Genomic DNA, 26,809 nt, shown 5'->3' on the forward strand with positions numbered 1-26,809 from the left:
GTGTCATCGTGGGGGCGGGGTGGAAGGTGTGTGATTGATGAAAGGCCAAGAAGAGGAAGTGATACAAATCTACCAATTCCCAAGACACTGGGACAGAATAAAAAGGGGGAATGTAACACTTGCAGCTTCCACTTCTCTGAAAGGCCAGTCTTGGGAGAAAAGGAAGCTGGGCTCCATCTGGAGGCAAGATGAAGAGAGACCAAGACAACAGAAGAGAAGAGTTGAGCCCTGAGGCCTTCTAGGGAGTGACAAGTGAGAAAACAAATGGAGGACTAGAGGTTAGATATCAGTGAGGCAGACTACAAGGATTGAAGGCCCAGCTCTGCTTCTTAGTAGGTGCATGACTCCATGTAAATTTTGAGTTCCCTTAGCGGTAAATGAGGGACATTTGTATTATTGTTGTTACTGCCTGCTTGCCAGCCACCAAGTCAGAAACAGTATGTAGACACTCCCTTTGTCTTCCCACAGGTCTCCCACCGGTTCAAGGAACTGATGCAGCTCTTCCACACAGCCTGTGAGGCCAGTTCTGAGGATGAGGATGATGCCACCAGCACCAGTAACACAGACCAACTTTCTGACCGGGGGGACCTCCTGTCTGAAGAGGAGCCAGATGAGTGAAATCCTGGAGAGACACAGGACCAAGTCCATCACGGCACCTTAGCAGGAGAGATGGGGTTGCCCTAAGAAGACACGCACCCCCCCCCGCCCCGCCTGGCTCCCCATTGTGTGCACTTTGGGCTCAGTTTACAAGGCTGAAGTTAGCAGGGAGTCCAAGGAAAGGAGATCAGGCTGGGAAGGACAAGGGCTCAGCTTTCTTCATGTTTGAAAGGAAGGCCTGTTATGAAGGCTGCACTGACCTGATTTGTAAATACTGTACCCGAGAGGGTTGCGCCTTTCTCTCCCCTTTCCATGTTACATATTTATTGTTTTGTGATCCAATCACCATCTTTCTAAAGCATAATAAACAAGCCCTGTTGATGTAACTGGCCAGTCCCAAGACTGAAACTGCTAATCATGTCTAGGGCAGCAGCAGTCACGTTTGTTGAAAACTATTTTATTTTTCCCTCTGTGGGCTGTGCAATCCATGAAAGGTGTTCAGTTTATGAGGCTGTCTCCATCTTTGTAACACTGGGCCAGGTTGTGCAGCTCCTGTATGGTTTCCTCCATGTCATCTTGTTCCACACCTGCTGCTAGAAAACTGGCCCAGCGTCTCAAGTCGAGGTTGGCCAGTTCCCCAGCCAAGCGGCCCAAGGCACGATGCAGCAGTGAGGAGGAGCTCAGTGTTGCGAGCACAGGGATAGTCTCCACTGCTGTGGGAGGGACAGTAGAGCCAGAAGTAAGAGAACCCTCTAGGAGGAAGGAAGAGACCTGATTTCCTAGGATGGGAGAGGGCTGGGCCAGCAGGAGATCAAAAGGTGAAGAGAGAATCGATACTTTCCTGGGCCCTTTTCCTAGTTGATGGCTACTTTCCCCCTCACTGCCCATGGAAGAGAGAATCCATTCTAATAGGACAGAGCCTTACGTTAAAGCAACTACACTGTGGTGGTGTTGGAGATGTCATTGAGCTGGGCGGGGGTGGGCGTCCTTTGGGGTGAGCTTTTTATCTCTGTCCCATTTCTTACCTGTCCCATTGTGGGTGCCATCCAGAATCAAGCCCTGCTGGTTGAGTCGGGAGGAGAAGAATCTGGGGTATGGAGGCACAACCCTGCATGGACTCAGGAGCAGCTGGGAAGAGCTACAGAGAAATGTTGTTGTTGTTGTTGGTTTTGTGCAAAAAGTCTTTTTACACTGACTTATGACTGGGCCTTTCCCTATCAGTTTGCCTAGGTGCGACTGGGGTAGAATAAAATAAGCGTGGGGTTCAGAGGGTCCTCAGACATCACAGCTGCAAGGAACCTTAGAGATCATCGTGGCCCAACTATCTTGTGCACTTGAAGACTCCAAGGCCCAGATAATGGACTGACTTGGGATCAAACTGTCAAGGGTATAGAAGTGAGGGAGCAGGGCAGCTAGGTGGTGCAGTGGATAGAGCACCGGCCCTGGAGTCAGGAGGACCTGAGTTCAAATCCAGCCTCAGACACTTAACACTGACTAGCTGTGTGACCCTGGGCAAGTCACTTAACCCCAACTGCCTCACTAAGAAAAAAAAAAAAGAAGTGAGGGAGCATGTTAAAGGCAAGAAATTGATGGGGGAAGGAAAGCATGGAAACTTTACATACCTCAGGACCCCAGGTTGCAGCTGCTGTAAATACTGGGCCAGTACCTCCTCTCCACTGGTGCAGGCATGAAGTGGGGAAGTTGGTGATGTACCTGGGGAGAGCTGACTGCCCAATGAAACACAGAAACTACTATTATCCACAGTCAGCTACATAGGGAAAAGGGGGGTCCCCTGACACTCCACCAACCTAACCTGACTTTGAAAGTCCTGAGAGGGGTAGAGTTCCAAAACAAGCTGCTGTGCATAAAGGATGGGAAGATATGGCTCGTATCCCTTACCTGGTCTGCCGTATTTTATCCACACCCCGAAGCACCACAGATTGTGCAAAGCAGTGGGTGCCACTTGGCTCCCCACATGCAGAAAGTGGAGTCCAGGGTATGGTACTTCCAAACTGGGCCAAGGTATCTGGAAGGGAATGGCCAGGAGCCACTGGGAAGGGGATGGAGGCTCCAGCTGTAACCACCTGAAAGTGGAAAAGAAAATCAGGTTATGGGTCCCTTGGGTTTTTTTATTCACTAAGCACTTCTAGGTTTCCCCATTGGGTCTCCACACCTTTCTCCCGGAAAAGCTCAGCATGTCAGCCAGGTGCATCATGGAAATTGGGGAGGAACACAGTCGGTAGGGGACAGTGATTGTGTCCAGAGCTGTAGCCAGAAGGGCGCCGCTGTGGTAAGGCAGTGTGACCTGAAAAAAGGGTAGGGAATAATTAGAGAAGGCTGCTTGGCCTGCGGAGTCTGGGGGAGGAAAACGTCAAGTATCCTGAGGGATGGCCGTGGGGGCAGGCAGAGAGAAGTATGACAGAGGATCTGGTGTGCTCTAGGGTTCCCCCCCTGCCCCGCCCTTTTTCCCTAGGCACAAACTCAGAGGAACAAACTGGCTCCCCAAACACCCAGAGATCTGAGACTTGCATCATAGCGAAGATGTGGGAAGGTGACTGGGGGCTCAGGCCGAAGCCCCAGGCCACCCCCGAGGGACAGCGGGCAGACGAGTGAGCTGTGAGCCGCCATGTTCACGAGGCCGAGGGCTGTGTTGAAGAGGCGATAGAAGTTTTTCTGGGGCTCCTGGTGGAAGAAAGAAAAGGATGGTGCCAACAGCACCTTTCTCATGCTGTCCTTGTTCCCCCTCCCTTGTGCAGACCCTTCAGGGGGCAAAGTAGAAGTGCTACCTTTTTCTCTGTCTCACTTACCCCTAGGGTATAGGGGCCAGGCAGCAGGCCCCAAGTCAGGATTCCCCGTCCAGCATACTCATCCTGAAGTAACTCTGTTGCTTTAGCTCCTAGGCCAGAGAAGCCATCGTGGAGGTCACACAGGACTTGGAAACCCTTGACAGGAAAGAAAGATTAATGACTGATGGGGAAGAAATAGACCCTCCCTTGTGCCCACTTAGCCCTTCAGATACCTGCAAGTAGTCACACTCTTCTACATAGAAGTGTAGTCTGTCCTCAAGCTCTTCCAGGTACGTGGGCTCTCTTAAGAGGCTTTCACCTTGGCCAAAGTCCTCTAGACGGCCTGCCTCTCTACCAAAGACACAAACCCCAGTGCTCAGCAAGAGCCGTGCCAGCCATGTGCAGTGTCTGGCGAGGTGGAGATCTAGGCAAACTTCCACCAGCCCCCAGGGCCCTCATACCCATCATGGTTGTAATTCTGGATGATACAGATACTTCTGGGGTGTAGCTGCACATGAAGGAAGTCAGACCACACCTTGATGCTTCCCTCTGGAGGGATTAGTGATTTTGGGGTGGGGCAAAAGGCTTTGGTAAGTGGTGGGAGACCTGTGGAGAAGAAGTGGGCTAGTAAGGCTTTTGTAACCTGCTTTGGGGTCTGGTTGCCCAGTTTACTGCCCTTCCCCTTCCAAAGGCCTCACCTTTACCCCTGGGGAATGCTTGGACCCTCCAGACGCCATCACTACTCATCACTCCCTAAGAGAAAGAACAAAATCCATACACAATCCCATTCATCCTAGGGAAGAGCTGGCCTCAGTGTGTGTGCCTTGCCATCTAAAATATTGAAAGGAGTTCATTTATAATCAAAGTCAATATCAACCATTAAGGTAGACTGCTTTCTCAAAAACCCTTGGATACCAGAAAAAGGTGGACAGTAAGGTAAGGTAACCAAACCACTTGGGGTAATTGAGGATGCTCCCTTTGCTTCTCATGGGCCAAGTTTTACTACATGGGTTGCTGAAATGGTACAAGCAAGAAGTCAAAGCAAAGATATCCCACTATAATGTAGGCACTGTGCTTAAAATGGGAAGGAGGAACCTGCTTCTGGGCCTTGGGCCTTACCTCTGCACTCAGAAGGTTTTGTAGAAAGGGGTTCTTGGCTTTGTGGGTAGTGAGTTTACCTTGCCTGAAATAAAGATCGGCCCCAGGGCCAGTGGTCCTGAGACTCCTCTTTTTAGGGCTGCAGTGCCCTCACCTGCCCACACCCCTTTCTCACCCCTCACCAAGCGATAGCAGCATCCAGGTGTTTGTCTTGGTATAGTCCACCTTCTAGTTTCAGGGAGCTCAGGCTGCCTGTGGGGAGAAAAGGGCAAAGGAACAAAGAAGCTAAGGGCATCCCAGCTGCCTTCTCCTGTGTGCCCTTCACTCCAAACCTCTTTCCATGCTAAAATGCTTGAGGAATCTTTCTCAGACAGCTGATCTAGTGGAATGAACACTGAAGTCTGTATGAGGAGCTCCAACCTTGCCACTTGTTAGCTGTTCAACCCTAAGAAGGGACCTCGTCTGGTCTCTTGTGAGTAGCTGGTGAGATAAACCAGCGCAGGTGCCCTGAGGGGCTGAGTCCAGCAGCTGGAACTGCAGTCACAAGCAACCCTGTCCCTGAACTTCTATATCCCTCATCTTGTCCCTGAACTTCTATACTCCATCTTCACTGACAGGGGCACTGCAGTGTCAGAGGGTTTATTATAAAAAATATATAAAGAGCCCCAAAGAGGTGGATCAGCACCTTTTTTGTAGTGGTACAGGGTGGTGGCACAGTACCCATGATACTCATGATAGTCCTTGATACTGGGCAAGTAAGGCACATCCTCTGTCTACATCTCAGTCCACTTGGCAGCTGGATCTCTATGGTCCTTCCTGCCTCTAAATCCCATGATCGTACTGATACTCTTTAGGTATTGGCCAACTAACCTTTGTGGCAAATCATTGCCCTGGATTGAACATGAATGCTATGAAGAATAACTGTGGGGCATCTGCAGACAATAGTGAAAAGTTTTTTTAAAAATCCTAACATTCAGGGAAGCTAGGTGGCACAGTAGATAAAGCATCAGTCCCGGATTCAGGAGGCCCCGAGTTCAAATCCAGCCTCAGATAGTTGACAATTGATAGCTGTGTGACCCTGGGCAAGTCACTTAACCCACATTGCCCCAGCCAAAAAAAAAAAAAGGAAAAAAGGAAAAAGAATCCTAAGATTCAATGGATAAAGCACTGGCCCTGGTTTCAGGAGGACATGAGTTCAAATACAGCTTCAATCATTTGACACTTACTAGCTGTGTGACCCTGGGCAAGTCACTTAACCCTCATTACCCCGCAAAAACAAAAACAAAATCCTATGATTGTAAAGGGAAACAACTTTCAAATGTAGGCTAAATAATTCCTATTCCCTTCATCTCAGCCTTCAATAGCATGATCTTGAGACTTTGGCATCCTGGTTGCTACCTTTTGAATACTGCATTAGGTTTGGTACATTATTAGCACTATCACCTCCTTGCTGCTGGACCCTATGCCTCAATTCAGCTTCAAGTCCCATTATCTTTTTGGGGTGACATCACTGTTGGCTCAGTATTTAGCCTGCAATCCACATCAAAACCCCATAATCATTAACTGACAAACCACTTTTTAGTGAAACATTTTTACTTATGAAGATGATTTAAAAACATTTTTTTTTTTAGTGAGGCAATTGGGGTTAAGTGACTTGCCCAGGGTCACACAGCTAGTAAATATTAAGTGTCTGAGACCGGATTTGAAACTCAGGTACTCCTGAATCCAGGGCCGGTGTTCTATCCACTGCGCCATCTAGCTGCCCCGAAGATGATTTTTTTATAACTTAAGAAACTTTTACATTTATCCATTTTAGATCCAACCTATTCCAATGTCAGGTTTTTTAAAATTAGTATTGATATGTTTGGTTTTGATAAAGAAATCCAGGAATACCCATATACAAAGGAAATCCCCCCCCCTAAAACAGTGAAGAAAAACTTCTATCAATATGTCAGATGGATCTTTGGGGTATTTGGGATATATCATCTAGCTTGTTAGCCATCCCTCACAGCTTGTGGCAAATTCACATATTTGTAAAGTATAATGTCTGTGCTTTGAGCCATGGCACTAAAAAAATATTAAGTATAACAAAGTCAAGTAGAAATCCCGCAGCTATCCACTTTCCAATATGACAATGAAATCATTTGACTGTGCTTGGCTTCTGCCCGAACAGTTTCATATTCACCTAAATGCACTATCCTTTAGCTCACATCTCCATCTTATTTCACAAGAATTTCATTACCATTCTGTTTCACAAAAAATTTTATTAATTTCCACAGGTCTCTTCGACATAGCAATACCAACTACTAGGTTGGTACCCTAAAAGAGATTTTTTTAATTGTGGGATGAGATTTAGAATGGAACACTAATTGTGCTGGAAGAAATGATGAGCAGGACCTGCCTATCAGAAGTTAAGAAAAAGCAATCCATCGGGGCAGCTAGGTGGCGCAGTGGATAAAGCACCAGCCCTGGATTCAGGAAGACCTGGCCTCAAATCTTGCCTCAGACACTTGACACTTACTAGCTGTGTGATCCGGGCAAGTCACTTAACCCCTGTTGTCCCACCAAAAGAAAAAAAAAAAGAAAAATGCAATCCATCTACAGAGAAAGAACTGATGGTATCTGCATACAGATTGAAGTATATTTTTTTGTTGCTTCTAATGTGGAAATGTTTTGTTATGACTGCACATGTATAACTTATATTGAATTGCTTGAGTTCTTAAGGAGTGGTTGGGAGGGAGGTAGGAACAGAATTTCAAACACAAAGTTTTTTGGTTTTGTTTTTTAATGAGGCAATTGGGGTTAAGTGACTTGCCCAGGGTCACACAGCTAGTGTTAAGTGTCTGAGGCCAGATTTTGAACTCAGGTACTCCTGACTCCAGGGCCGGTTGCTCTATCCACTGTGCCACCTAGCTGCCCCGAAAACACGAAGTTTAAAAAAATAGATGTGAAAATTTGTTTTTATGTGTAACTTGGGGAAAATTCTAAATGAAAATTAAAAAAAATTTCCACAGGTATTTACCAGATACATAAAGGCATTAGGACTTTGTTAGATACTTTGCTAAGACCTAGGCAAATTATATCTACAGCATGCTCCTTAACAGATTAGACTATTAACTGTCAAAAAATTAGTCTCAATATCAACTGTCTTAAAAAAAAACATATTCTGAGTTGAGATCTGGTCTCAGACCACTTGACACTTACTAGCTGTGTGACCTTGGGAAAGTCATTAACCCTCAATTGCACCCACAAAAAACAAACAAAATGAGGGGGGCAGCTAGGTGGCGAAGTGGATAAAGCACCGGCCCCCCTGGATTCAGGAGGGACCTGAGTTCAAATCCAGCTTCAGCACTTGACCACTAGCTGTGTGACCCTGGGCAAGTCACTTAACCCTCATTGCCCCCACCAAAAACCAAAAACCAAAACCAACCTATTGGTTCTTTGTGATTGACATTTTAAAAAATAGGGACAAAATAATTAATGATACATTCTAGAATTTTGTCCAGGAATAAAACTAAGCTCAGCTCATTGATCTGTCATAGGAGGCTTCATTCCTCCTCCCTTTTTGAAAATTAGGACAACTGTTGTTGCCCCTTCTCCAGTTCTGCAGAACCACTGTATTTCAACAGTCTTCAAAGATCACCAACGATGACTTAGCAATTTTTTTCTGCCAATTTTTTATTTCTCTTTGATTTAATTTATGGGCTTGATGACAAGTCAAGGACAACTAGGTGCTCTCTCATTTCCTTCCCTAATTTTTCAGCTCCCTTTAATCTCTTTTTGGTGTATCATTTCCAGGACCAAAGGTCACAGGATCTTAGGACTTGGGTTGGAAGGACCCCTACAGGTAGTTTCTTTTGGCAGAAAAAAAAAAAGAATCAAATCAGAGTTGAGCATCCACAACCTTCCTCTTTGTCTTCATAAGTATAGTTCTGTCCCCAAAAGCAGTAGTCCTATTCCTTCTTTAATCTTCCTTTTCCCCCCAGTATGGCTTTAGTGCTTTTGACACTATTCTTACAGGGAATTTCATGCTTAAAAAACCAAAGAATCAATTCTCAGCTACCTACTCTCATTGCCATATGAAAGATTGATCTAAATCATTAAAGAAGTACAAATCAAAACACCTTACATGCAGCAAACTGGCAGTGACTAAAGATGGAAATAATCCATGATGGAGGGACTATGGAAAGACAGGCACAATAACATACTATTGAACTGGAAACAAAGTAGCTATTCTTTGAGGGAATGGCTAAACAATTATAGTTCATTAATGTAAGTATGGACTGCTGTATAAGAAACAGATATGGAGAATTCAGAGAAGCATGGGAAGATGTCATTTCACTCATTTATCTCACCAAGACTCAATTATACCTATAAGATCAAAATAGCTCTTTCTGGGGGCAGAGCCGAGATGGCGGGGGAGAGGCTGTGACTCCCACAAACTCCAGATAAACCCGTCCACTCACGCCCAAATAATGCGGTAAAAAAACACAACCCAGAACAGCCTAATGCACATAAGAACCGAGTGAGACTATTTCTCCGAAAAGAGGGCAATTCCGATCACCTACTGATCAGGCTGAACAGCTCAGCACACAGTCCAGACCCAGCCAGGGACAGTGCTTCCAGCGCCTGTCAGAGTCTTCAGCACCAGCAGCTTCTGAGGCTCCGATCACGGACTGGTGAGGGGGTTCGGCGTTAGGCCGGGGTGAAGTGGAGGCAGTATCTGCTGGAGTTGGGTCTGAACCAGTGGGCTGAATCGAGTGGTGGTTGCCCAGTGGGGAAGGGGCACAGGCACGCCAAACTTCCAACCATAGAAAATCAGAGTTCAATCAGACTTCTGTTTTCTGGACAAAAAGAAAACGGTCGTGATTACTCACAAGCCAGGAAGGCTGAGAAGAAGCCCAATCACCCCCTGGGCCACGCTGTAGCATGAACAGTGTGTCCTGGAAGCAGCAATACACTTTATTATTATTATTATTATTATTGTTGTTGTTGTTGTTGTTATTGTTATTTTGCGGGGCAATGGGGGTTAAGTGACTTGCCCAGGGTCACACAGCTAGTAAGTGTCAAGTGTCTGAGGCCAGATTTGAACTCAGGTACTCCTGAATCCAGGGCCTGTGCTTTATCCACTGTGCCACCTAGCTGCCCCAGCAATACACTTTAAGAAGGAGTTAAAAGCCAAGAAATAGTAAGCCAGGATGAGTAGGCAGAGAAAACAGAAGATCATCGAAAATTTCTTTGAGGGAAAGGTAGACCACAATACAACCTCAGAAGAAGAAGACAATAACAGGGTCAAAGCTCCAACATCCAAAGCTTCCAAGAAAAATATGAACTGGTCTCAGGCCATGGAAGCTCTCAAAAGGGACTTTGAAGAGAAAGCAGGAGAGATTGAAGGAAGATGTAGAGAAAGAGAAGAAAAAATGGAAAGAGAAATGAGAGCAATGCAGGAGAGTCATGAGAAAAAAGTCAACAGTTAAAATAGCTTCTTTCTGGCTCCAGGCCTGGCACTCTATCCACACTGTACCACTTAGCTGCTTCTTGCCTTTTACCCATACTTTGTGCATTTGCATATCAGCATCTGAAGCCATGGATTTTACTGTTGGCTCCTTTCTTAGATATACTCTTTTTTTTTTTAAATATGGAAGCATACTATTTTCACTTAATTTTTTTCATGTTTTTTCCCCTTTTGGTTTATTTCTTCTTTCACAGCATAATTAATACAGAAATATGTTTTACAGGATTGCACATACATAACCAATATCAAATTGCTTACTGATTTAGGAAAAGGGGAATCAAGGGATGAAGGGGAAAAAATTTGAACTCAGAATTTTATAAAAATAAATTTTTAAAACTGTCTTTACATGTAATTGGAAAAAAATATTTAAAAAACCCAATCAAAAACATTTACCAGAACAGCATTCCCTATTTCCAAAATTCTTGAAAAACTCAACTGTATCTTTGTTTCTCTCAGTGAATATGAACCAAATATATCATTGCCCTCTCTTTACTCTGTCCCTCACCTCCTGACTTTAGGTATTTCAAGTAAAGTTACAATCCTTCATTTGAAGGAGTTAAAACAAGCCAAGTAAAGGCCTATTGCCTTTAGCACTTAATGATTAGTCTCCTTGTTCTGTAGAAACCTCAAAGTTCCCCCAAAAGCAACTACAACAAACTGGTATATGCATGGGTAATAGATGACCTCTGAATTCCTTTACAACTCACATTGTATGAAGCCAAACACTCCTCTCATACCTTCCTACCTTAGTGTAAGTAGCTCTCATTGATACTATAAAAACAACAAATTAAGTTCTAATTCAGTTCATTGTGAAAAACAGTTATGTGGTATAGTTGATAAGAAAGCTGGCCTCAAAAAAAAAGAAAAGAAAAGAAAAGAAAAAAAGAAAAGGAAAGAAAGGAAAAAGAAAAGAAAAGAAAGCTGGCCAGGAAGACCTGAGTTCCAGTCTAGACTCTGTCATCGACCAGCTGTATCACCCTTTGTAAATCACAACCTCCTAGCTAGTGCTCTAGGCAGCTCTGTCAAACTTTAACTTAAAAAGAAGGCGCTGACTGCCCAGAATGGATAGAATTTCCCATCTTAGATATAATCTTGTATGAATTCCTGTATGTATCTGCCACCTTCCTACATTTTAGTTATTCTCTATGGTATATAGTTCATTGCATATATGCAAGAATTTTTTCCTCCCCCTTTAAAAAATTTTTTTGCAGGGCAATGAGGGTTAAGTGACTTGCCCGGGGTCACCCAGCTAGTAAGTGTCAAGTGTCTGAGGCTGGATTTGAACTCGGGTCCTCCTGAATCCAGGGCTGATGCTTTATCCACTGCACCACCTAGCTGCCCTTGGTTTGATAAACGTTAAGAAATTTTCTGCCACAATCTGAATATATAACCAAGGAATACTAAGAAACTTTTTTTGATTGTTAGATCAAGAAGTAGCTGTCTCTATACCCCTCAGAAGGGGTACTAGTACTATTTACTCCTGTCAACTTTCTGTAACTCTTACTAGATAATCTCATCTGTGAGCAGCGGTGGTTTTTTATCTTCAGCATCTTGGAGGACCAGAAGCATCTTCCTCTTCAGATGGTTCAGTTCCCTCTTTTTTTAATTTAATTTTTATTTTTTGAGGGGCAACGAGGGTTAAGTGACTTGCCCAGGGTCACACAGCTAGTAAGTGTTAAGTGTCTGAGGCCGGATTTGAACTCAGGTCCTCCTGACTCCAGGACCCGTGCTTTATCCACTGCACCACCTAGCTGCCCCTCAGTTACCTCTTGAGGAAGAATTTCATATCTGTTATCTCCAATCTTCCCTTTTTCCTGTGTCACATTCTTTCACCCTTCAATTTCTTGATATAGGTCAGGATTCCTCTTCAGAGCTTTTTTTTCTTTGCTTTAATATTTAACTCACCCCTCTCCCCTTCCTGGTTGTTGTTGTTTTTTTTTTTAATGAAGGGTTGTTCCTCAAGATCTCTTGAAATTAAAATAAGGCTTACTTTCCTTAGATCACTGAAAAATTCTCCCTGATCTGTACATTTTCTGAAATAAAAGATGTTTGTGGCACCTAAGGAAGTATGAAGAAGAAGGTGGCTGGAAGGAGAGAGGATGGGGTCTGCACAGAAAAACTTGTCTGTGACTATGGGAAAAGCATAATTGCTAGAAAACTGGAACTGGTTTTACATTAAATCAGAGAACTTAAGACTTGGAAGAGATGTGATAGATCACCTGTCTAGTGCATGCCTTCACTTTGCAGCTGAAGAAACAGGCCCATAGAAGAAAAGCAACTTGTCCATGTTCCACAGCTAGTTCTCTTTGTGACCCACGTGGACTTTCTTGGCAAGCTTACTGAAGCAAACGCAGCTGAGTGACTTGTCAAGGGTCACAGAGCTAATCAGTGTGAGGCCAGATTTGAACTCATGAATCATGTCTTCCTGATTCCAGGCTTGGTGCGCTGTCCATGGTACTACGTAGGTACCCTGGGAACAAGGCTAGAAGCAGCTCAACAGGCTGGGATTCATCCTCTCAAGCACTAAGTACCAGAAGAGGGAATGTGTTGTCAAGACAAATTTGTGATGCTGAAGGCCTCCAGGGAGTATTTATCATCACATTTCCTTCCCCTTGCAGCCTGTTTGTCCTCTACTCAGGGGGAAATCATGATGAAACAGCTCAGACTCCTCTGCCTCCTTCCTGAAGAAGTAGCCTTCTCCTAGTGCTCTTCAGTGCCCTGGCAGCAGATTAAGACCACAGGGTGACAGAAGAACTGAGAGAAGCCCAAGAAGATCTGAAGCCCTCACTATCTGAACATGCATTGTCTGCTAGTCCTGTTTTGTACAGAGTAAAGTGTTTTTCCTGTGCTCTTTTCTACATCTGAAGGACTCACTGGAGCTCACAAAAGAACAGCCTTTCATTCCTCTTTCCAGGCAAGTCAAGGAGCATTTATTAAGTGCTTACTATGGGCCAGGCAGAGTCCTAAGCACTGTTGAGACAAAGGCAAAACCAGTTCCTGGCCTCAAGGAAATCCCACACAGATAACCATGGACCTACAACATATATACAGGGTAAGTTGGAGATAGGATCAGCTCAGAGCAATCAATCAGGAGGGATACAGAAGACAAAGCAGAAAGCAGGGTGGTCAAGGAATGTAAGAGCTTTAGGGCTGGCTTTAGAAGCACCACACAAGCTTCACTGAAAATTAATAATAATAATAATAATAATAATAATAATGACTAATGCTTATAAAACACTTTAAGGTTTGCAAAGCACTTTTCATATATTATTTCACCTGATCTCATTAGGTCTTCCCCTAATAAGACATAAGGAGAGAAAGGAGCAAAGAATTTCAATGCACCTGTTGAGGTAATTCAGGGGACCAAACTTTGGTCTCGAATTTTACCAGGAGATCCCTGGCAGAGTCTGTATTGTATTCACAGCAAACATATAAGAGAATGAGCTTAAGACCAAACCACTTCACAGCAGGTGATGTGATATCCAGCCCTTGATGATCCTTATAAACTGTCTAGCCATGTCATTTTGATCAGCATTTACAATTTCTTTGTTCACAATTATTCTCAAGGCCTCTCAGAAATAGGTGTAAGCAACTATTTATTGCTATCTCTGTGGCTTAAGGGATTTTGAACCTCCCTGGGCTGAAAGCATCATTTTGGGCTGACAAACTTTCCCCTGAAAAGCCAACTGGTCCATTCAGGAACTGGACTTGTGCTGCTCACTTTGTTGATGCTGCTTGAACCTACACATTTTGCTGGAGAAGCCAGAAAACAGTGAGATGGTCTAAAATTAGGTAGCCAAAAGAAAGATAAGTGAGAAAAACAGCTGTGTCTATTGTGATGTTATTATTATTATCATTGCAGCTATTGCTTAAATTCTCATCTGAAGCTTTTGTTCACTTACCCTACTTTGATAATCCCTTTGTTTTCCAAGTGAGCCTGGGCTTCCCTGATCTCCTCCCATCTGATTTTATTTATTTCCCATGACTAGAAGGGATGTAGGGAGAATATTATGGAAATTCAGTCTACTTCTTTGAGGGAGATGCTGAAGAGCTGAACATGGTTGGCCTGTGGAGACAAAATGTGAACAAACGTAATAGAGGGACATTGGGGAAACGGTGTGTGTTTAATCAATGCATAAAGTTTCTGGAGAAGTAGAGAAGAAGGGCCTGTTGTTCTTGGGTGAAAAATCTCTTATTTTTGAGAACTGGAACAGATAGAGGAACTGAGGATGTTATAAAATTATTGATAGAATTGTCACTAGGTGGCGCCATAGTACACAGAACATTGGGTCTAGAGTCAGGAAGAACTGAGTTCAATTCCTATTTCAGACATTTGTTGGCTGTGTGACCCTGCGCAAGTCACCTAACCCTGTTTCCCTCATGTTCTTCATCTGTAAAATGAGCTGAAAAAGAAATGGCAAAGCACTCCAGTATCTTTGCCAAGAAAACGTTAAATGGATCACAAGAGTTGGACACGACTGAAATGACTCAGCAATAACAATTATAACCACTGATGATCTGAGTGATGAAACTAGTTTACAGGAAATGGGAACCCCATATATGGGGGTACCCAAGATAATTCTTGCCATCTGGATTCTTCTGTGCTGAGTACAGAGATGCTCCAGTCATGAGACAAGATCATCTGCATGGGACTGTTTCCATAGAAACCCCAGAGTAATCAGCAGACAAAGGCTCTCCAATTAATGGGGAAGCTGAAAGCACCTTAAAAGGCTTCATTCATTCCACTTAATTTTGTATTTTTGAGAAAGGTGAGGACTGGAAGTGCGAAAAGCATGGGCTCTGCAATGATGGGGGCACCCCTCCCCTCATGTTCTCAATGTAGGTGAGAAGACACGTTGGGGAGGAAGGAGAAGGAAAGAAATGTTTTTGGATGCCAAGTTTCACATTGAAGCAGAGACCACATGGCTCATTTTATTTGTGAGCAACAATGCAAGGGGAGGAAGAAAGAAGGGAAGCAGAAATGCATCAGTGGAAACTTCTATAGCAATAACTTTCTCTGTCAGACTTCACTCTGAATGGTTTGGGGGCTCCCGCTGATTCCAGCTAATTCCCTCTCCAAAGGGCTTTTGTCCTGATTGCAGAACAAAGTAGTGGAAAAGGTACTTGCTTAAGGATAAAGAGTCCTGGGTTTTGTCTCTTTTTGGCAGTGGAAACATTTAGCTTTCCTGGCCTTTTCTTTTCACCCCTGTACAAGGAAAACAATCTGACCTAGTAAGCCTTCCATCTCTACAACTGAAGGCAGCAAATATTTATTGATTTTTATTATGTGTTCTGCATTTTGCTAGATATCTTGGATGTTACAGAAGAAATTTACAATACCATCTCTCCCATGGAAGAGATAAGAAGTAAATCAGAAGGCAGGAATTATAAAGATCTGGGATCTTGTAGCTTTCTGTAACACTAACCCATTGGATCCACCCAAATGGATCTATTTATTTATTTAAATCTTAAAAAAAAATTTTTTTTAATTTTTAGTAAGGCAATTGGGGTTAAGTGACTTGCCCAGGGTCATACAGCTAGTAAGCGTTAAGTGTCTGAGGTCGGATTTGAACTCAGGTACTCCTGAATCCAGGACCCGTGCTCTATCCACTGTACCACCTAGCCGCCCCCGGATCTATTGATTTAAATGGGTCCAATTCTTTAGACTTCAGTTTCTCCTAGTTGTAAAAGATATCTGTTCTTCCCTACTATATAAGTATGCAGGATATGGATGAACAAGTGAAAAAACATTTATTAAGTACTTACTATATGGGGGGCAGCTAGGTGGCGAAGTAGATAGAGCACCGGCCCTGGAGTCAGGAGTACCTGAGTTCAAATTCGGCCTCAGACACTTAACACTTACTAGCTGTGTGACCCTGGGCAAGTCACTTAACCCTAATTGCCTCACTAAAAAAAAAAAAAAGTACTTTCTATACTCTGCTAAGTGCTGCCGATACAAATTTTAAAAGCTAAGAATATCCCTAACTGGGAGACCCTGGGCAAAATACTTAATCACTGTTTGCCTAAGCTTCCTCAAGTGTAAAATGAGGAAAATAATAGATCCTACCTTGGAAGGTTGTTGTGAGGATCAACTAAGATAATATTTGTAAAAAGCCCTTAGCGCAGTGCTTGGCACACAGTTGGTGTTCAAGAGTAGTCAGCAGCTAGAGTATGGAATATAGGGGGAATCAGTATGTTAATTAGCATAAGCAGCCCTATTTTGGGGGGAGTGTTTGGGCTGGGCAATGAGGGTAAAGTGACTTGCCCAGGGTCACACATCTAGTAAGTGTTAAGTGTCTGAGCCTGGATTTAAACTCAGGTCCTCCTGAATCCAGGGCTAGTGCTTTATCCACTGTGCCATCTAGCTGCCCCCTCCATTTTGTTTTAAATCTCCATTTTATGATTAAGTCTTTTCTCTGTAAGCTCTTTTTCTGTAATAATATAAGTACTTGTGTATAGTTTGGTAATGACATGTCTTGCTGTTTACTCACTTCAGTTCTTCCAACTGTTCCTGACTCCTTTTGGGGTTTTGTTGGCAGAGATACTGGCATGGTCTGCCATTTCCTTCTCTAGCTTATTTTACTGATGAGGAAACTGAGGTAAAGAGGGTTAAGTATGTTGTCCAGGGTCATGCAGTTAGTTAGAGGCCAGAATTGAACTTAGTTCTTCTGGACTCTAGGTCCAGTCCTCTATCCAATTTGCCACCTAACTGCCCTCAATGACATGTTAGCATCCCCTAAATCTGTTTTGTTTTGTTTTGGTGAGGCAATTGGGGTTAAGTGACTTGCCCAAGGTCACACAGCCAGTAAGTGTTAAGTGTCTGAGGCTGGATTTGAACTCAGGTCCTCCTGACTCCAGGACCAGTGCTCTATCCACTGCACCACCTAGCTGCCGCATCCCCTAAATCTGACAAGCAACTGACAAGTACTTGCTAATGATGTTAGGAAACATCTGTGGCGGGTAGTGTGCTTTAATTGTAAGCATATATAATTGATAACTTAGTGATAACTTAGATGTAACTTGTAAATAAATGCCCTTAGCCAGTATTATAAAAGAGGCCGTATTCATCACCCTGCTTCTGGGTTGTAACGAGAAAAGACTTCTGTATTCCCCTTGCTTGGAAATCTGAGCAACTTGTCATCACTGCAGGGCAGTGTTGATTGACAGACTTACCAGAATGTCATCTCAGAGGGAAACATATGGCCTCCACCTGAGCAGAATGGGAACCTAGCTATGAGCACTGACAGGAGACACTCTTATTGGTACCTTTGGGAACCAGGTTGGCATTTATTCCTAGAGGGGTTGATGTTTGTATTGTTGAATTAAATTTGACTGCATCCATTGATGAATATAAGTCTTATTAGTGTACTGTCAGCCCTAATAAGCATAAAAATGGTAAATTGCTTTTCTGCATGTACATTATGCCCTGGGCAAGTCTCTTAACTTTTCAGCCTCCTTCCATATCTGTAAATGGGGGTAATAATAGCACCTACCTCACAGGGTTGTTGCAGGAATCAAATGAGATAACATATGTAAAGCACTGGGTAAATGTTAGCATTGTTGTTATTACTATTATTATTATTATTAGAGCTGAAAGGGTTATAGAAAATAGGCATGCTACAAACTCTAGCCATTGCTATCTGAAAAGAAGTTAAGTCATTTTTCTCCTAAATGTCATGTTCTGCACACTGAGAATAAACCATAAACATAGGGGTAACTCTTTAGGTCAATCTAATGGGTGCAAGAAATGGCTTTGGATTTCTCACCTGGAACCTGGGCATCTAGACTGACAGCAATGCTTTGTGATACCTTGATGCCCATACACAGAAAACATCTTGGGTCTAACTGTAAAGGAAAGTAACCAGTTGTGACAATTTGGCCACTTTCAGGTCATTTATGCCTGCCATAATGTGTTGTGCTGAGCTTGTAAGATGGCAAAATACCAATGTTTGAATTGATTGGGAGAAAAGCTTCCCTCTAATTTGTAAGTCTTCTGTCAGTTTTCCTGAATTACTCTCACCTCCTCTGATTCATTCCAATCCATGTGCCACTATTTCAGGTTTGAGTCTTGTGCTTAAATAAGTGATCCCATTAAGAATTACTTGGGAGGGGCAGCTAGGTGGTGCAGTGGATAAAGCACTGGCCCTGGATTCAGAAGTACCTGAGTTCAAATCCAGCTTCAGACACTTGACACTTACTAGCTGTGTGACCCTGGGCAAGTCACTTAAGCCCCATTGTCCCGCAAAAACAAACAAAAAAAAAAAAGAAAAAAAATATTTACTTGGGGGGCAGCTAGGTGGCACAGTGGAGAGAGCACTGGTCCTGGATTCAGGAAGACCTGAGTTCAAATCCAGCCTCAGATACTTAACACTTACTAGCTGTGTGACCCTGGGCAAGTCACTTAACCCCAACTTCGACTCACACACACACACACACACACACACACACACACACACACACATTACTTGGGAGCATAGTACAGCCATAAGACTTCATTGTTAGGAATATCCCATAATGCTCCTGCCTACAGTGATAAATGTTGGCTACAACTATACTATTTGGAGCTGTATGGTAATCCGGAATCATCTTGTTAGAAATGGTAAACTTAAGTAGGACTCTAGTCTGGTGCAAAGCAGGAAGGCCATTTTATTATGATCTTACAAGAAAGGGCACACACTTCCAAGGAAGTTGACTGAAGCATGCTCATCACAGTGGGTCCTTATATTATGTCCCTAATGCAAAAATTCCCTCCTCCTTTTTATCATTGGCTGGCTACTCTGGATGCACATTCTTTGTGACACTCCTACTTCATATTAACTCCTAAACATGTACCGCCACCTGGATCATATGACCCATGTCTAATTAAAATGTTAAATCCTTGAGAACTATCTTTACATGTAACGGAAAAAATTAAATACCTAATATGTTAAAAAAAATGTTAAATCTTCACCCAGGGGTGTGTTAGATACTATGCATAAAGCTTATTAAAGCAAGCCCAGTGCAATTTGGGGTTAACTGGAGGAAGGGGTTTGGGTTAGTATCCTAATCTCCCTGATTCTGAGGAGAAATTGTCTTTGTGGGATAATTCCTGATTGGACAGGGATTTTGTGGCCTTCTTGTTACCTGCCCTAGGCAACTGCAACTGACAGCTCAGTAGCAAGGGGAAAAGGGAGGGGGAGGGGGTCCTGGAGGCTTGAGCAACAAGACAGCTGATGAGTTGATGACCATGAGCCAAAGACCCAGCTCATGGCTGCTTTGCTGCTTCTTCTCCTCCTCTTCTTCTTCTTCTTCTTTAAGAATTTTATTTCCCCTCCCACATTACATGTAAATAAAAATTTTGACATTAAATTTATTTTGAGACTTTGTGTTCCAAATTCTCTTCCTCCCTTCCTCCCCTTTCCCACCTCCCCCAAGAACTCAAGAAATTCAATATAAGCTATACATGAACATACATGCAAGACATTTTCACATTAGCCAGGTTGTGAAAGAAAACAGACAGAAACAAAACTTCAGATAAAGGAACTAACAAAAAATTATGCTTTAATCTGTATTCAGACACCATCAGTTTTCTCTCTGTAGATGGACTGCATTTTTCATAAGACCTTCAGAGTTGTCTTGGATCATTGCATTGCTGAAAATAACCATGCTTTGCTTCTTTATATTACATCTATGATGTGACTTTGTGGCACTAGGTTATATGATATTTACTTGATTGGTCCTGGCAGTTGTGAGAAAATAATGGTCTTTGCCAAGGCCCAAAGGCCCCAGCTCAAGGGGATTGATTTGGATTGACTGGATTGACTGACTCTGCTGATAAGAATCTCTTGAAGTTGATTTGATTAAAACCACATCTGCCTGACTCTCAAGAGGGTGTGTTCTCTGAGGCTGTGGACTCTGACCTCAACACAGAACCACTCTCAAGTCCAGTGAACCAATGGATTTGGGTGATCCTAGCCAATTAGTGTGAAGGAGTGTGGAAGGACCAACTCTCTTTCAGATGCAGAGAGAGATTGATGCTGGCTCTCTCATTTCATTTCTTGAACAGGCTGGTGGAGGGGAACTTGAGGACTCTGGGCTAGATAGGCTTTTTCTTAACTTTCTGACCAGGTATTCCTTTTTAACTAATATCTGGTATGCTTTAATAAATGCATAATCCCCAAACTGGTGCTAAAGCTTCTAATTTATAAGTAAACCCTAGCTAATTTTCCTACACTTGGGACAGGGAATTAGGCAAGCAACCACATTAATTTTTTTTTGTGTTGGTGTGTGTGTGAGGCAATTGGGGTTAAGTGACTTGCCCAGGTCACACAGCTAGTAAGTGTTAAATGTCTGAGGCCGGATTTGAACTCAGGCACTCCGGACTCCAGGGCCGGTGCTCTATCCACTGCGCCATCTAGCTGCCCCCACATTAAATTTTAAATGTCACACAGTCATTGTCGGCTGAAAGGCACTGAAACAAAAAATCAGGGTAATCTAACTTTTATTGACATTTTTATAAATCTCTGTGACTGTATGATTACTACTTGATGAAAGATAAAATGCTTAATTTTTAGAGGTAGAATAGTAGAGTCTGATGGAGGAGGCAAATAGAGGCTGACAGATAAACTGAGGCTTGAGTCCTTATCATTAGTTCCTAAAAGGGTTAACAAAGAAACTAAGGTTTGTGTTCTTATAGTAACCAAGAAGGTTTGTCCCTATCCACCCTTACTACCAACAGAGACAGTAACTAGGGACAATTAACCATTAATATTCCTAGATGGCAGGACACCTAAAAACTAGATCTTAAGAGCTACCAGAGACCCTCTGGGTCTGACAAGTTTAAGCATGTCTTTAGGAATATGTGCAGAAAAGGCCAGATTTGTCCTTAGGTTCACCTTATAATGTATAAACCCTGAAAACACAACTCCAAGGAAAAAGGTACCCACCTTGGAGGTTGTCTTAGGACTCCAGAAGTACAAATTAGGATAAGACCTCCCATGAACCTCCCACAAGGGGGAAATTAAGATGAGAAGATAATTTACTTTTTCTCACTATAAATATAATTATTATTCCCCCTATTCGAGACATCTATCTCCATAGTGCTCTCCTTGTGGTCAGCAGTCTTTCAATAAAACTTGGGAAACTGAGTCACTGGGTCTTATAATTCTTTGGGATGCCTCACGATCAATTTGATCAATTAAACTCAAACCCCCCACCCACACACACACACATCAGAGGAAAGGTTAAAATTGATGCTGAACTATGGGGCAGCTAGGTGGCGCAGTGGATAGAGCACCAGCCCTGGAGTCAGGAATACCTGAGTTCAAATCCAGCTCACTTAAAAAAAACCAAAACACAATACTAATATCATTTTTGGGGCAGCTAGATGGCACAGTGAATAGAGCACCGGCCCTGGAGTCAGGAGTACCTGAGTTCAAATCCAGCCTCAGACACTTAACACTTACTAGCTGTGTGACCCTGGGCAAGTCGCTTAACCCCAATTGCCTCACTAAAAAAAAAAAAAAAAATTGATGCTGAACTAATTACCTACACCTTGTGTGGCCTTGGCAAAGGTCACTTAAAACCTTTATCAACACATAAAATTGGAGGTTGACTAGATGGCATTTATAAGTGCCTTCTGTGAGAAAATAATTATTAATAATCAATTTCTTGGGGACTTAGAGATCAGTCCTTCTCTCCTCACTCTTGCTGAAATACTGAGTTCTCCTCGAGAAACTTCATCAAATTTCAAGTGGGACAAAACCAAGGAAACAAAAGAAATGGAGATAGATTCTTTTGTTAGTTTGCAGGACTGATGGAATTAAACTACACTAGAGAATGGACTTTGCCTTGAGCAACTTGAATTAAGGGAATTTTTTTGCATTATTTTTCCTAATGTCATCCCTAGAGTTAGTTTTAATGATAGACCATCTTCAGGTAACGTCAACCAATAGAGTTGATTGATGCTAACCAATTAGATTTTTTTGATGTATAATGACCCAATTAACTTTGATCTATATATAATGACCTGCTTCCATCGAAATAGGATAAAAAACCCTTGGAAAACCCCAAGGAGAACTTCTGAGGACTTTTCTGGCTCTCCCGGGCTCTCTGAGAACACATGGTCTCTGTCTCACTCTCATGCTCTCTCTCTCTTGGCTTTCTGGGACCACATGGTCTTTCTCTTGGGTCTCTTTAAGGCACATGCAGTCTCTCTGGGAGACACATAGCCTCTTGGGGGCTTTTCTCCTGCTCATGCTAACTGGGCATATTGAAGCTCTCTCCCTGCCTTCACTATCTTGCAGCCTGGGACCATGAGAAATGAGGGAGACACGTGGTTAAATCCCTTGCTGGTATGATATTGATAAATTATATATGCTCACTCCAAACCTGGTGTCTATAGTAATTATGTGGGATAGGTGGACTTGAGTCAGTTCAGATTCTGAGTATGGCATCTGGAAAGTACCCAGCCACCAGTCCCGGTTATTGTTACTTTATTCTGTTCATGTTTTATTCCATTGCTAATAACAGAAATCATGTATTTTGCTTTGTTGACCCCCGGTACCCCCCCCCCCACCCCCACCCCACCCCCGCCTACATTCCAAACCCCCAGTCCTTGTTATGGGTTAGTTATGCCATTGCTACAAACACACATTGCCCCCTTGTTCTATGACAGGCAGGAAAAGCTTTCTCCTGTTAGTGCAGACCCCACCCAGATACTTGCATTCCTAAGCCCTACTCCCAGTACCAGTTCCGGGACCATAATTCCATCATTCCCTTCTTCCCCCTTTTACACGGGTGGAGTGTATCAAATTTGTCAGTGTGTGTGTGTGTGTGTGTGTGTGTTTTATATTAACTATTCTTGCTATACTAAAGAAATACTTTGGTAATAACCTCTCTCTAAGATGCTCCTTAAGCATTATTTTGACTAAATGATTTCTTGACTGATAATCTCAGGATGGTATTAAGAATTACTGCTGACCCTCCGTTCTCCCTGACTTTTTGTTTTTGTTTTTGTTTTTTTTGCGGGCAATGAGGTTAAGTGGACTTGCCCAGGGTCACAAGCTAGTTAAGTGTCAAGTGTCTGAGGCTGGATTTGAACTCAGTCCTCCTGAATCCAAAGGCCAGTGCTTATCCCACTGCACCACCAGCTGCCCCTCTCCCTGACTTTTTAAAAGTCCTTTAAGATTTGCAATTTCAGGTTTATCTTTCATTCTTAAATTGTTTCCTTCTCTACCTCAAGCCTTGCCAATTTTACCTTAGTGAAGTCTCTAGGATGCACCCCTTCCTTTACATTTTCAGGCATCATCTCATACTTGAAGATTTAAAAAATCTGAGCACAACAATCAACCAAATAAAATTTACACGTCCATATATAAATGAGCAGATAATGAAGATTATATCTGAAGTCATGACTGTTGTATACAGCTTGCATTTCCTTTTAAGCATAGATATCTCAAACAGTCTTGCTCATCTGTTTCCCAGAGAACTTTGTTTTGTTTGCTTCAGCGCATTAAAAAAGGTATTTTCTTTTTTCATAACACTATTGCTAGCCCCACTCTCTCCTAAATTCCTTCCAAAGTTATTTTTAAAAAAAAAGGGAGGGGGGACACAAAACTTTATAACAAATATGCATATTCAAGCAAACACATCCACACTTAGTCCATGTCTGAAGATGTATATCTCATTCTGTATCCTGAGTCTATCTCCATTCTGTCAGGAGGAGGAAGGGAGCATGTTCATCATTGGTCCTCTGGGGTAAGTCATGGTGGGTTATGTCATGTTCAAATTTCTTAAGTCTTTTTTTTTTTTTTGGTGAGGCAATTTGGGTTAATTGACTTGTCCAGGGTCCCACAGCTAGTGTGTCAAGTATCTGAAGCAGATTTTAATTCAGGTCCTCCTGAATCCAGGGCCGGTGGTCTATCCACTGCGCCACCTAGCTGCCCCTCTTATGTCTTTCAAAGTATTTTTTAACATAGTTGCTATTGTAAAAATTGTGCTCCTGGTTCTAATTTCACTCTGCATCCAGTTCATGCAAGTCTTCCCAAGTTTCTCTGAAACTGTCCTTTGTGAATTTTAATGGCTCAATAATATTCCATTACATTTGTATACCATAACTAGTTTAGTTATTCTCAATTGATAGGTAGCTCTATTTCCTTACTACAACAAATTATCTGCTATAAATGTTTTTTATATATCTGAGGTTTTTCCCCCATTTCTTTGAGCTCACTGTGATATAGGTGGGAATGTGCCGGTTCATATAAACTTGGGAGATTTGATTGTTAAATTTCAGTGAGAGCATTTATACTTTGGAAATTGGAAAATGCTACAAATTAGCACTTAATATATTGTTTTGTTGACTGTCTAGACTTCAGAAAATTTTAATAGTGAGGATTAAACTTAAAAGTATGTTCCGGATTTTTAGTAGTCAGTTGTTAAACATTTATCAATAACAATAAAATCACATGGTTAAATCAGTAGATTAAAAAAAACAACTTTTGACAACATATGACATCAATTTCTCTTAAAAAACATTAAACAGCAAAGGAGTACGTGGACCTTTCATTAACATGGCAAACCAGGGATCCTGAAGTCCTTTAAAGTAGGGCAGGAAGGGGTTCTCATGGGTTGAGGCACAGTGACAGAGGTCTGCTTCAGTGGTTGGGTGCTCTATGTGGTTGCATGGCTATATTGGAGCCCTGGCTGTGTATCTCAGTGGGATGGGTGGGGTTCCAAGCATTTGAAGATTTGGTAGGGGATCCTGGGGTCCATTTATCTTGTGGGGACAGAAGGAGGATAGGATCAGTCTGTGATTTACTATAATGAGGATCCTTGTCAGGGAATTGGAGGGGCTGGGAGCTGCTCCAGGGAAACAGCTTGTTAGTTTTAGCCAGGTGGACTTGGCTCCCAGTAGCTTCAGAGGGATCCCAGGGTTTAAGGTCTGCGTAAAAGGGAGGGTTAAGGTCTTAGTGATTCATATGATGTACTCAGGTGAGCAAGTGATGTGCATTTACATGGGATGAGCCAGTGATGTGCACTATTTTTTTTTCTTTTTTTTTTTTTTGTGGGACAATGGGGGTTAAGTGACTTGCCGAGGGTCACACTGCTAGTAAGTGTCACGTGTCTGAGGCCAGATTTGAACTCAGGTACTCCTGAATCCAGGGCTGGTGCTTTATCCACTACACCACCTAGCCGCCCTGATGTGCACTGTTTTTAAAGTAACAATTTAAAAAAATTAATCTGTTCCTACCACTTCTCTCCTCTCCCTATTTAGTAAACATTTTTAAATCCCTCAATATTTATCTATATAATCTGGAAAAAACCAAATTCCCACACTGACCATGCTGAAAAATGTAACTCTCTGTATTTCAGTATCTCTGTCAGTTGTGTGTTTCATCTTCATCCTTCTGGACTCAGTTTTGCATTGCAATGATCAGAATTCTGAAGTTTTTCCAAGTTGTTTTTCTCTGTAATGCTGTTCTCATTGCACAAATTCTTTTCTTCCCATTCAATTCACTGTACATCAGTACATAGATTTCTTTCTAATTTCCCTTGAAATTATCCATTTTTATTATAGAATAAGAATATTCCATTATATTCATATAGCAAATTGCTTAGTTATCTAATAGTTCAGCACCCCCTTAATTTACCAATTTTTGGACTATCATGAAAATGCTATATATTTTTTATATATAGGAATCCTTTTCTTCTTTAAAAAATTTCTCTTATACCTGTTGTACCCAATAATAACTGATGTAGGAGGTGAAAAAAAGGGTTAATAGAAAAAACCTAAGATCCAAGCTTTAATTCAGATATTAGCTCCAAAAGGGAGTTAGATCCAGTTAATGGATACTTACAAATCAAAATGCTAGGTTCTCGTGCCCACAGAAATCAGTACCCATAACGGGAACAGAGGGAGAGAGGCATGATGACCTTAGACTAAATGACAAACAGTATAGAAATTCTAATGAAAAATGGAGATATTTTGAAAACTAGCCATGGAACCAGAGACATGCACAGAAAAGGCCAAATTTGTCCCCAGATTCACCTTGACGTGTAAACCCCCAAAACATACCTCCACTGAAAAAGGTACCTGCCTCAGTGATTGGCTTAGGACCCCCAGGAACTCCAAATTAGGATAAGCCCCTCCCTTGTAACACCCCTAGGTGGAGAATATTCTAATGAGTAGGACAGGCCCTCTCTTGTACCTCCCTAAGGTGGAGATTATCATGATGAGACTAATAATCAATTTATCCATACTATAAATATAACTGTCTTTCCTTTACTTATTGGAGAGATACCTTTCCACTTTTCTGGTTCTCTCCCTGTGATCACTCACAGCATTGCAATAAAACTTGGTAAACTGAGTCACTGAGTCTTGTAATTCTTTTGGGACGACTCACGACTAATTTGACCCCAAATTCCATCCCACATCAATACCACTACTAGGTCTGTATTCAAAGAGATCATAAAAAAGGGGAAAGGATCCACATGTACAAAAATATTTGTAGCTGCTCTCTTTGTAGTGGCAAAGAATTGGAAACTGAGGGGATGCCCATCAATTGGGGAATGTCTGAACAAGCTGTGGAATATGAATGTAATGGAATGCTATTGTGCTATAAGAAATGATGAGCAGGCAAATTTCAGAAAAACTTGGAATAAGAAGAACCAGGAGAACATTGTACATAGTAAAAGCAACATTGTGTGATGATCAGTTGTGACAGACTTTGCTTTTCTCAGCTATACAATAATCCAAGACATTTCCAAAAAACTCATGATAGGAAATGCTCTCTACATCCAGAAAAAGAACTGTGGAATCTGAGTGAAACCATAC

The 26,809-nt window shown here is 42.4% G+C and overlaps 2 protein-coding genes across 12 annotated transcripts in view; one reads left to right on the top strand and one right to left on the bottom strand.

Moving 5' to 3' along the window:
• GON4L (gon-4 like) overlaps positions 1-983 on the top strand; it is a 298,840-nt gene extending 297,857 nt beyond the window's left edge. For all 11 annotated transcript variants that reach the window (XM_044002396.1, XM_044002395.1, XM_044002397.1 and 8 more), the window contains one exon: positions 469-983. In XM_044002396.1, the coding sequence (XP_043858331.1) occupies positions 469-618 (150 nt within the window). In that variant the 3' untranslated portion in view covers positions 619-983. The remainder of the gene's footprint in view (positions 1-468) is intronic.
• Positions 984-1,084: 101 nt separating this feature from the next.
• LOC122754209 (protein misato homolog 1-like) lies at positions 1,085-5,491 on the bottom strand. The gene is made up of 12 exons (XM_044002418.1): positions 4,664-5,491; positions 4,503-4,566; positions 4,082-4,136; positions 3,845-3,989; positions 3,617-3,734; positions 3,405-3,539; positions 3,127-3,279; positions 2,771-2,902; positions 2,497-2,681; positions 2,220-2,324; positions 1,623-1,735; positions 1,085-1,310 (listed from the first exon to the last, which is right to left on the bottom strand). The coding sequence occupies exons 1-12, from the start codon at positions 4,774-4,776 to the stop codon at positions 1,096-1,098; spliced, it is 1,533 nt and encodes a 510-aa protein (XP_043858353.1). The 5' UTR covers positions 4,777-5,491; the 3' UTR covers positions 1,085-1,095.
• Between the last annotated feature and the right edge of the window lie 21,318 nt (positions 5,492-26,809).

Source organism: Dromiciops gliroides, chromosome 4 (assembly GCF_019393635.1).
Source record: "Dromiciops gliroides isolate mDroGli1 chromosome 4, mDroGli1.pri, whole genome shotgun sequence".
Classification (NCBI taxonomy): domain Eukaryota; kingdom Metazoa; phylum Chordata; class Mammalia; order Microbiotheria; family Microbiotheriidae; genus Dromiciops; species Dromiciops gliroides.

What these genes read in the sequence shown, in the direction of transcription:
- LOC122754209 (XM_044002418.1), bottom strand. Translation starts at nt 4,776, where the DNA reads ATGCCCTTAGCTTCTTTGTTCCTTTGCCCTTTTCTCCCCACAGGCAGC. An exon ending in CTGGCCCCTATACCCTAGGG is followed by an intron (nt 3,280 to 3,404) that starts GTAAGTGAGACA and finishes TTCTTCCACCAG; the next exon opens with GAGCCCCAGAAAAACTTCTA. An exon ending in TGAGCTTTTCCGGGAGAAAG is followed by an intron (nt 2,682 to 2,770) that starts GTGTGGAGACCC and finishes TTCCACTTTCAG; the next exon opens with GTGGTTACAGCTGGAGCCTC.